The sequence below is a fragment of the Carettochelys insculpta genome, chromosome 11, assembly GCF_033958435.1.
Source record: "Carettochelys insculpta isolate YL-2023 chromosome 11, ASM3395843v1, whole genome shotgun sequence".
NCBI classification, from domain to species: Eukaryota; Metazoa; Chordata; order Testudines; family Carettochelyidae; genus Carettochelys; species Carettochelys insculpta.
The window spans coordinates 25288738-25299817 of record NC_134147.1 but is presented as its reverse complement, the minus strand read 5'-3'; the positions used below and the strand labels follow the sequence as shown (position 1 = coordinate 25299817).

General features: G+C 42.3%; 1 protein-coding gene across 3 annotated transcripts in view; it reads left to right on the top strand.

The window, feature by feature from the left end:
• Nucleotides 1-1771: 1771 nt before the first annotated feature.
• The window catches only part of DENND6A (DENN domain containing 6A), a 34430-nt gene continuing 25121 nt past the window's right edge, over nt 1772-11080 (top strand). For 2 of the 3 annotated variants that reach the window (XM_075005721.1, XM_075005722.1), the window contains exons 1-4: nt 1772-2000; nt 7216-7254; nt 7360-7402; nt 9526-9638. In XM_075005721.1, the coding sequence (XP_074861822.1) occupies nt 1821-2000; nt 7216-7254; nt 7360-7402; nt 9526-9638 (375 nt within the window). In that variant the 5' untranslated portion in view covers nt 1772-1820. The remainder of the gene's footprint in view (nt 2001-7215; nt 7255-7359; nt 7403-9525; nt 9639-11080) is intronic. The other variant, XM_075005720.1, reaches the window with a different exon arrangement.

The window sequence follows — 11080 nt, the reverse complement described above, 5'->3', positions numbered from 1 at the left end:
CTCCTGCATCCTATCTTCTTCCTAGAACCCACACGCCAAGTCCAATCCCTCCCACACTGAACCCTTCATTTTTGGCCCCACATCAAATTCTGAGGACCCACAAAATCTATTAGCCCTGGCCTCCCTAAGCCTGGGGGTGGGATGTGTGAGAGGAGTGTCTTTTCTGTTTGTTCTTCATTTGGTTTCCCCTCCTGCCCCCCCGATTTAGATTTTCAGTTTGAAGCCTAAAGCTGTATAGATCTGAGGAAATCCCTTTACATCCGCTATACACAACAACAAAGCAAAATGATAAAGGCGAAGCACCTTTTATGTGTGAAATGCCTGTAATGATGTGTACATGTGTAGTTACGGGAGACTATTGTTGTACAGATTGAATCTCTCTAATCCAGCACTCTCTTGTCCAGGACCATCCATAATCCAGCATGGTTTAAGTTAGCTGGACAACCGCTTATTATGGGTGTAGCCAAGTTTCCTGTGGTCCCATAACATTTGGTTACAGCCAACAGTCCTGGCTCTCAGTGTTCTGGGCTGTTATTGAGGTCTAATTTACCCTTAAATGTCTTCTAAGAGCCAGTAAGCAATGGAAGTGGTGATGCTGCAAGACAATACTGATATCCCCTGGTCCAGCAAATTCTCTTGTTCAGCACCAGTCAGGCCACAAGGGTGCTGGACAAGAGAGGTGCAACCTATATTTAGAAAAAATAAAAAAGTGGGATTTAAAAATATTTATGTATTGGTTGTTTTTTCATTCCTTTAAAGACACTGTCAATCTGTTTAGGCTTCACACTTTCGTTTCTTTAATGGAAAGTAAAGCCCACAGAATGCACCCAGAAGAGGACTTTTTAATAATACATACCACTCACAAACCTTTGTTAGCCTGGTATTCTGCTTGGAAAAAAAAACCTGTCACTTCAGAAGAGAAATACAAAGCCTTGGGAAAAAATGTTGCTTTTCAGAAAATACAGTAGAATCCTGACATATGTGCACTCAAGTTGCCAGAATCTCAGGTTAATGACACTGAGTGGCAAGGAGGTGGTGCCTGGTTCCTGGCTGCTGGCCACTCAGGGGAACCAGGAAACTGACCAGTTTCCCTGCTCCTGTCAGGGGCAGCAGCTTGACTCTTGGCTGCCCCAGCTGACAGGAGCTGGGAAACTGACCAGCACAGAAGCACTGGTCAGTTTCCCCTCTCCTATGAGTAGTGGCAGCCCAGAGCCAAGCTCTTGCTGCACTGGTCAGTTGCTTGGCTGTCCCTAGTTATGCCAAATTTGACTTATGTGGGGTTGTGCAAGAACACAACCTCCCCATAAGTCGGGTCTACTGTATTTGCCTGAAAATGCAAAGGACCCTCTACTTCCTTGTGTGGCATTGATATTGTTCATTAAATACATCCTAAAGCAGAAAACAAGCAAAAAATTCCATGTGCACACTGAACTAGCTCGGCGACCCTTATGAAGTTTGCGATCAGGCACCTCCTGCGCCAAAGGCGGGGGGGATGACGGCCGTTAATAAGGGGCGGGCAGGGCGACAGCAGTTCGAGCTCAGGGCCTGCTCCGAATCTGCGCTCCATCCCCAGGGGCTCGACGGACAGTCTCTCCGCCTCCTGCTGCGGGGAGAGCAGCGTGGGGGGGCGTCTTTGGACCCCTGTGCCTTCGGGGACTGCGCGCCCGGCCCGCTGGGGGGCGCGTCAGACTCTCAAATTCCGCTGTGTTCCGCGGTCGCTTCAGCGCGCGGCGTGTCACGTGAGTGACTCTCGCCCTCCCCGCGTGTTTGCGGGCCACCGGAGGCGGAGCTGGCCCGGCCGTGGCTAGAGCGGCCGAGCCATGGCCGTGCGCGAGCCGAGCCGGAGCGGCGGCCTTAGCGCGGCGTCGCGGAGCCTCTGTGAGGCGGAGGAGGCTGCGCCGGGCCACTGCCTGTCGCTGCTGCCCTGGGACCGTTTTTCGGCCTGGCTGCACTGCGTGTGCGTGGTGGGTTTCGACTTGGAGCTGGGCCAGGCCGTGGAGGTGAGCGACGCGGGCGGGGAGAGGCCAGGACCGTCGGTAGGGGCGGGACTTGCCCCCGGGCATCCCCCTCCTCAATGCCAGGCGCCGAAGCGCGTCGCGGTTCGGCATCCGGCCTTGGCCGCAAGCAGACTCCCCCGCCCTGACCCGGCTCGCCCGGCGCCTGGCATTGAGGAGGGGGATGTCCGGACGCCGCTTTGTGCCTTCCTGGGTAGATGCCGGCCGAGGCTCTCACTCTGTGCCTCACCTGCCGGGCCCTGCAGGTCAGCGTCCCCGGGGCCGCGTTTGTGCCTATGCTCCCGGGTGGTTTAAGTCTGGGCTTTTGACAGCACTTTATTTGGAGTCCGTTTCACGGTCTTTTTCTCTGATGTTCGGCACTTCCCCTATTGTTTGAGTCACACAGCAACAGAGGAAACAGAGAGAGATTGGATTGCATATAGCCAGAAGGATTTTCTCCGTGGTAAAAGCAATGCATTCATTGAGCTATTCAAATGTGAGGTCCTAAAACAATTAGGTTTTTTACATTGGGTGGGTTTCCCTCCACCTTTGGAAATAAAAGGCAGGCAAACTCCAAGAGAAGTGAATGAATTAAGTTTCAAAGAATTGTTGTTTTACACCTGTCATTTCTCAGTGTGCATTTTTCTGAAGGCTTGTCATTTTTATCCAAGATGAGTGTGGTTTCCACATATTTCTAATGGTATCATTCTCATAGCATCTAGATGTTAAATGAAAGTTTACAAGATGTAACAGTCTGAGTGTAGACCATTTTGTCAATCTCTTGCAGATTATTAGTAAATACAGTAAAATTATTTTAGTCTGGCATATCTGGGACTGGACATCTGCCAGATTACCAAAATTTCTAGACTATTGGAAGTCACCACCCCTACAGCCTCTTACCACCCCCCACTCCTCCACTCCACCCCCTGGACCTCTTGCAGCCCTAATCCACCCCAGGCCTAACCACCCAAGCACCCCCAATTAACACGAATTTTGAGATATGCGAGGGTTGCGTGGAACGCAGCCATCGCATATCTCTGAGGACTATTGTACGCTGGACTGTCAAATTTTGCCAGATTATCTGTGTAAATGGGACTGTTTTTGCCAGATGCTGGACCATCAGGATTTCCTAATCATCAGAGGCCGGATTAAAGGAATTTTGCTTTATATATTCTTGAGTTTTTGAAACTCAGATTTTGTACCTCTTAAAGTTGAAACAGATTTAGTGGCTTTTCTTTATTATTGAAAAGAGCAATTTAAATAGAATAATTAGCATAAAGGAAATTGAAGGTAAAAATTTGATTTAATTGTTATAATGTATTACTAACAACAAGGCTAAATTTGTTTGCAACACATGATTTACACTGTCCTTTCAGCTTTCCTCAGCAATAAAGAGAGCACACGATGGGCCATGTTTACCAAATGCTTACGCATGTGGTTAGCTTTTGTTGCACAAGCAATCCTATGTTCTTGTCTGGGGTGTACTCATTCTAAAATTAAGTACCTGCAGGCTTAGGGTCTAAGATGTTTCTATCATTTAAACTCTTTAATTGAGTGTCAAGACTTCTACCTTGAGTAATCAAGTACAGGTAGCTTTCTCAAGTGTGTGAGGTACCAAAAGGTATGGAAATTACAAAGTGAACATTTTTTTTTTCTTAACTGAAATTAATGAATACAAATCTGATCTTCTATCTTGAAACACTTTCAAAGGAAAGAGAACAATACAGTACTGTGCATATATAGAAAACTTCAAATCTGTAAAAGTACTCATTAAGGTTGTCTTACATATTTTTCTTTATAGACATCTTGTAAAATGCGGTTGCCCCCATTACCCACTATTTTCAAATCACTTTACATTTCCTTTATGAATTAATAATGGCTTATATTCTGGCCATAAACTGGGATTTTATTACTATAGGTTTGCTGAAACACTGGTATTCATGGATGAGACATTTAAATTCCACCATGGCAAGTTAGATTCTGTTCCTGCCTCTGCCACAATTTCTGTATGATAGGAGACAAGTAATATTATTGTAAACCAGTTCTGTGCACAATGATCTGAAGTGGTTAGGGATCCTTTTGCCTGTGTTATCTTTGCCTCTGCTTTATTTGCTTTTGCCTGTGTCCCCTATTCTTATCTTTATCTTTTCCTTCACTCCTTTTCCCAGTCCTTTGGACATTCCTGGCTCTATTTTACCCATTCCCACCATCTGTTGTTCGGTTCCCCTCTGGTCCTATGTCTTTGTCCCCTTGTTGCATGTGTCTCCCCCAATTTCTCACTCCTCTGCCTTCAAATCAGGGCGTTTATGCCTCTTCGCTGCCTTAACAACAGTTGAGAGCATTGGGAACATTTGTCCTCAGCTCTGGTACTTGGTACTATACCAGTCACCAGGAGGGTCAAATGCAGAGAAAGTGTTGCTTTATCCCTGCAGTCCTGAAATGGAGGATGGTTAGTTGCTCTGTTGGGATAGTGTGTTTGCACAGTCCAGTTCACATTTGTAGGTACTGATGACATCTTCAGAGATTTTTAGCCAGCCTTATATGCAAACAGTCCTAATTTGAGCAAGCCTTATATTCAAGTAGATTTCTCAGAGGATTATAATGTGACCACATTTTGGCTGACTATCATGGTGATCCCAAAAGGCACATCCTTGTTCTAAAGCATGGAAGCACAACAAGTTCTCAACTGAGCTCTTTGGAGGGCTTAACATCTTGAGCTGAACTTTTTCATAGTTAGCCTCTGCCTTCTCTTGAAATATTTGAAAAAAAATTGAGCAAAACAAGTTAAGCTGTTTCTGAAAGCCGAGCTACTGAAAAGTGGATTGGTTTGCTAAAGTTAAGTTTTGTTTTTCAATCTGAAACGGTGTTCCATACCATAGGGTGCTAGACATTTTAATTTACTGAAGAATCTCTCTGTTGTGCATCTTTCAAGCTCACTGAGCCTCCTGCGTCATTCTGAAGAGGCCACGTAGCTCAGAAACTCTATAGAGATATTACAAAATGGTGGTAGAAGCTGTGGCTGCTCTCCCTCACCAAAATACCCTTTGGCTTAGAGTAGGGTACACTAGACTCAGAATCAGCAGAAAAAGAATACATGTCTTCACCCTTATCACTGACTAGTACTAATGATACAGAGTTTATAGGCCTTACTGTTAAGCCAGGTGTCATGCTCCTGTCCTAGAATGGAGGCAAACTTCCATTATTTAATCATGTAATTGAAGACTGGAAAACTAAAGTTGCAGGGGCAACCATGAGTCTGATACTTACTTGCTAGTATTGAAGAGTTTGTTTCATAGTTCCATAGAACTTAAGGCTAGAAGGAACTATACGATGATTTAGTCTGACCTCCAGTATCTCACAGGCAATTACAAAACAAAAAAGCAGTCAGATAGCACTTTAAAGACTAACAAAATGATTTATTAGGTGATAGTTTTTAAAGTGCTACTTGACTGCTTTTTTGTTTTGATAGAATACAGACTAACATGGCTGTCTCTCTATCACAGGCAGTTACATTTCATACAGACATCCTAAAAGCAAAGGCATTATTTAGACTAAAGCACCTAAGTCTTCAGGAATCTAAATTGTATCCAATTGGCAGAAAATAGGAAAAATTAAGGTGCCACCATATGTCCGTCATGGCCGGTTTCAAGCCCGGATGAGGGAAGGAGGAGGGCTAGCACTCCCATCCCATAAAACAATCCCAGTTACAGAAAAACTGATGACCATTCAACAGATTCCACTACTGGGAGAACAAGGGCCCTCATCTTGAGGGAGTTGGAAGTGGAAAAAATAGCCGAAGACGGGCTGCTGGCAAATGGTCATCAATGGCCTGTGCTCTGAGATGTTGTAGTGGAAGAGGCTTACTACTGTCTGAGGCAGGAAGCAGTACCTGGAATTTGACCGTGAGATACTGTGCAGCTCCCATATGTCATACTACAGAGGAAGGGGGAAAACCTGTGATATCTGTGCTAACCTGGCATGGGAAAGAATTCCTTCCCAACCCTGTATTGACTATCAAAATGACCCTGACTGAGCATATGAACAAGACTCACTAGCCCAGCATATATAAAGAGGGCTTTTGGAACCAGCTCAGAGTGCTGATTTCTGATGCTTCAAAAGAAGGTAAAACAACCCTTACAATATGCATAGGAAAGTCCGGATATTGGGGAAAAATATTTCCAGCCCACTACAGCCAATTGGCTGAAGTCTTGAAGAATGAGATTTGATTACAGTTAATATTTTAATGCAGACCTGCCAGCATTACAAACAGGTTGAGGGCTGTGCAAGAAATCACATTTTCTGCATGATTCATGAAAGAGGAAGTCTTTGTAAATTTAGCATTCTTTTAAAGCTATTTTCATGTGTACTTCTGGCTGCCTCAAGATAAATTCTTAATGTGCTTGTCCATACAAATACAAAATATTTTTGCCCTTTTGGTGCTTTAACATATTACACCTGTCTATGAATATGATTTGAGCTTTGAGTTAAAGGGTAACATCTTCCTCTTCGTTAAAGTTATGTGAGTCTTTCTACTGACGTTAGTGGGGTCATGATTCCATCCAAAGTGTTTTAAATCTCCAAACATACCTGCCTTATTTCTCTAGGTAGCTTCCAAAAAACAATTAAGATAGAATGTCACATTGGTGACAGGTCTTATGATTAAATGTTTTGTTTATTTCAAAAGCCAAGTCTGTACTCTGTGTCTCTTAATTTGCTTCTTGCTCACAGTTTTAATGTTTTTGATCACCTCAAGTGGCTGTAGTGGCAAGCTGTTTTGATTGTTAACGCTGTCTAGGTAAGGGATGATGTAGCCTGGAGAGAACACTGATTCTCAGCAAATGTACTCTTACTACTTACCATATTTATTCAGTCAGTTGTATCTTTTTTTTTCCCCAGATGTAGGGGTGAGGCAGTAAATTTACATTTTTTGCATCAGAAACATTTTTACAGTGACTGGCTGAGAAAACAAGTTATGATATAACTAGCAGCTGTCATAATGAAGATTGAGTAGGGAAAAGCACTGATTCTGAGGAGTGTGAAAGTCAAACTTTAGCAGATGGAAAAAGGATAGTGTTGTGAAATGTGATTTCACTGCCATGTGCTGAGACTAGAATAGACATGGACAAGTCAGTGAGTACTGCATCATAGTAACTATTTAAAAGATGAATGTATTACAGTCTAAGGTTATGTCCTGTTTTCAAACAAAATACCTTCTTTGTAGGTAATATATCCACAGCATTCAAAACTTACAGATAAAGAGGTAAGAGCTAAAACATACATGTATGTTATATATAGTATGTCATTTTAAAATTGCGTGTTTCAGGAAATATAACCGCTGTTTGTTTGGTTATTTCCCCCCTTCCAGAAGACCAGTATTTGCTATTTATCTTTTCCAGATTCCAATTCAGGTAAATGCTTGCTTTATTTTATTTTATATTTTGGATGTGTTCTGTTTCCAACTCAAACAATATTGAGTTAAATTTGACAGTAAATATCAGTAATTTAGAGTAAGCGTGTGTCACAGGGAATGGTGTGATTATTTCTCCGCCCTCAAGATTAAAAACCCAGGAAATTCACAGTTGAACTTTAGTTCATAGTATTAAGATCTAGTTGTTACTTGTATTGTGGTAATCCCAGTTTATTATGCATAAATGAAATATTAGGATTGTTAGCTTGTGAAGCTTGTCTTTCTCTAGGTCAGTCCCCTTGATGGTCTCAGAGCATTTTACAAACAATGACTGAACCTCCCAATATAACTATGAAATGTATGAATTATACACATGGGGAAACTGAGGTACATGATGAAATGATTTAACTTTGGTAGGCAGTGGAATATTGGAGTGAAGTAATTAAAATGATTCTGAATTGGGAGTCTGTACACTGGCTCTGGGGTCCTGCCTGGCCCTGTACCTGGTCGCTCCACTTCTGGATGCTGCCTGGTCCCCAGCCCTGCAGCTGGGGGATCCGCTGCTAGACCTGGGGTCCCGGTTGCTGATCCCAGCTCTGAGGAGTGGTGAGGGGTGTGGGCAGGTGTAAAAGAGGAGTGTTCAGCTCAGCACCCAACTCCAAAAACTGATCCAGTGCCACTGCTTCTGGGAGCAACATGAGTTTGGGGCAGTTAGGGAGCCTGCCTGAGCCTCTCTGTACTGCTAACTGGGAGCCACTCAGCAGTAAGTGCCATCCAGCATGAGACTGCTCACATCCCCCTCAGCCCACTCCTGTAGCCAGCAACCTTGTACCCCTCCTCTACCTTGTCTGTTACCCAGAATTTGCACCTGTCACACCTCCTACACCTCAACCCTTAGCTGCAGGCTCAGTCCAGAGCCTCTCCCAAACTGCAAACCCCTTGGTTCCAGACTAGAGCGACCCCTTCCCCCCCCAAGCCTGCGCCCCTTCTCAAATCCCAATGTGGTGAAAGTAAGTGAGAGTTGGAACAGCAAGTGATAGAAGGGTTTTGTGGGGGGGCTTTAGGGAAGGTGTGAGGCCTCAGGGTAGAATTTGGGGTGCCCTTTAATTCAAAAAGTGATCTTAGGTATGAAAAGGTTGGAGACCATTCCTGGCAGGTGCTCATCTAATCTGCTTGTAAAAATCTCCAGGGTTGGAGATTCCACAGTCTCTCTTGTCAATTTATTCCTGTGCTTAACCACGTGGACAGGAATATTTTCCTAATGTCTAACCTAAACTTCCCTAGCTGCAATATAAATTCATTGCTACTTGTCCTATCAGAGGTTAAATATAATCATTTTTCTCCCTCTTCCTTGTAACAGTCTTTTGGTACTTGAAAGCTGCTATATCCCCTCTGTCTTCTCTTTTCCAGACTAAACAAACCCAGCTCTTTTAGTCTTCCCTCATAGGTCACGTTTTCTAGTCCTTGAATCATTTTTGTTGTTCTGGATTCCTCCAATTTGTCCACATCTTTTCTGAAATGTAGCCCCCAGAACTGGACACAATATAATTGAAACCTAATCAACACAGAGTAAAGAGGAAGAATTACTTCTTGTGTGCTACTTAGAACACTCCTGCTAATATATCCCACACTTCACTTCCTTGGCTTACATAAATGTTACTGAACACTTGGATAAGAGAAAAGGGTGATTTAACTAAGCACTAAATCAGAAAATGATAGTGGAGCATGAATTTGGAAGACTGAAAGGAAGGTAATGGTGCCATCCAACAGGGCTGGATATTCTTTATCATTTGTGTCTTGTGTGATAAGTGCTTGGTGTATATTCCACATCTGTGAGAGCAAGAGAAGCTACCCCGGACAAAGAGCAGGAGCAGACGGCAGGGAGACTTTCTAAATGTTATGTAAAGCTGGAGGGGGTATTTTCCAAGGAGGATTATTTTCTGTGGACCAAAACACCAAATTGTTGTTTGTTTGTTTTTTTAAAGAAAAGGTGCATATGGGCTCAAAGCACTTCAAGGCAAACAAACTGAAATTCTCTGATGTAACATCTTTATAAAGACAGACTCTCAATTAAAGTCTGTTGAAATGAAGATACCATTATTTTCTCTTTTTGTTTTGACATAGGTTGTCTTGGAGACACACAATTTTGTTTTAGATTCCGACAGTCTTCTGGTAGGAAGCTCTCACTTCACTGTATGATGGACCAGCTGGAAAGAGACTTACCAATTTCCTTAAAGGTTGGAAACACACTAAAAGGAAATATATCACAATTTAAAAACTGAAAGTTCAGAAGTACACTTAAATTTTAGCACAGGTACCCTAATTCTGATCTGAATGTTTGGTGTTGGTGTCATAATGACCGAATTAGTTCAGAGATGTTGATTAAGAGATATTTTCAAAGAGAGAAATATTCATCGATTTCCTTCTTTTGTTGCATGCCATTACCAGATAGTATTTGAGTTGTAAAGTATTCTAGTAGTTATCACTTTTATTATGTGCAATTTCTGTATATAAGTTTTCATTGCTAGATAAATGGTGTGGTGTGGTAAAAGGAAATTCCACTAATGACCAGATCTTTTCCATAGATTACACTGAAAGCTAGAGACAGGAAGTAATTCCATCCATGGTTCTGTGTAAATGATAGCTCCTTTTTCTTAATAAAAAATAAAAATACTTTCCAAGATCTGAATTCAGAGGTCTGTTTTTTCCTTCAGTTGTTGATGGCATCACCTCAATCGAAGCTGCACTTTCTGAATTCCTTTTCAAAACTAATTATCTTTGTCTATTTCAGGGAAAGTACAAAACGCTGAATTCAGGCCTTGATTTATAAATACAGGTGGAAAAGGTTGTGAATTCTTATGTTTCAGGGTGGATGGGAATGGTTTTAACACTTTGTGTTAAAATAGGTTTCTTTTTAAGTCTGTGCGTTCTTTTTCTTAATGGTTTGGAAATGTTTTACATGAACTTTTAAAGTGTGCTTTTAAAGGTTCGTTAATAGTTACAAGATTTTTTAAAATAAAATCGAAAGAGACCAGTATTTAAATTACTTAAATATGAAAAGGAAAGGAAAAACATCTTGCAAAAGGAAAATGTGCAAAATCAATCTAGAATGAGGGATCCTTTACTTGTCAGAGATAGATTGTAACATGAACTCTGATCCAAGTACGGATTGAACCTCTCTAGTCCGGCACCCTTGGGACTTGACTGGTGTCAGACAAGAGAATTTGCTGGATCACAAGAGATCAATATTGTCTAGCAGCATTACCAACACTTCCACTGTTCACTGTGCTCAAAAAAGACATTCAGGGGTAAATTAAATTTAAATAAGAGCGCAGAACACGGAGAGCCAGGACTGATGGCTGTAACAAAACTTTATGGTGTATGGGAAAGTTGACCACATCCATGACGAGTGGTCATCTGGCTAACTAAAATCATTCTGTTTCTGGGTGAGAGTGCTGGACTACAGAGGTTCAACCTGTATATGTGGGGGGGATGTTTGTGACGTTTGATATTTAAGGTAATCTGTGGTGTCAAGTGACAAATTTTAAACAATATTTTCTTAGGTCAATAGAAATGCTTTAGTTCACCTTTTAAACATTACATTATGTAATGCAACTCTTATTGGAAATTTCAATACTGATGTTATTTTTTCTTACTGCTAATACATGTCCAACTGTTG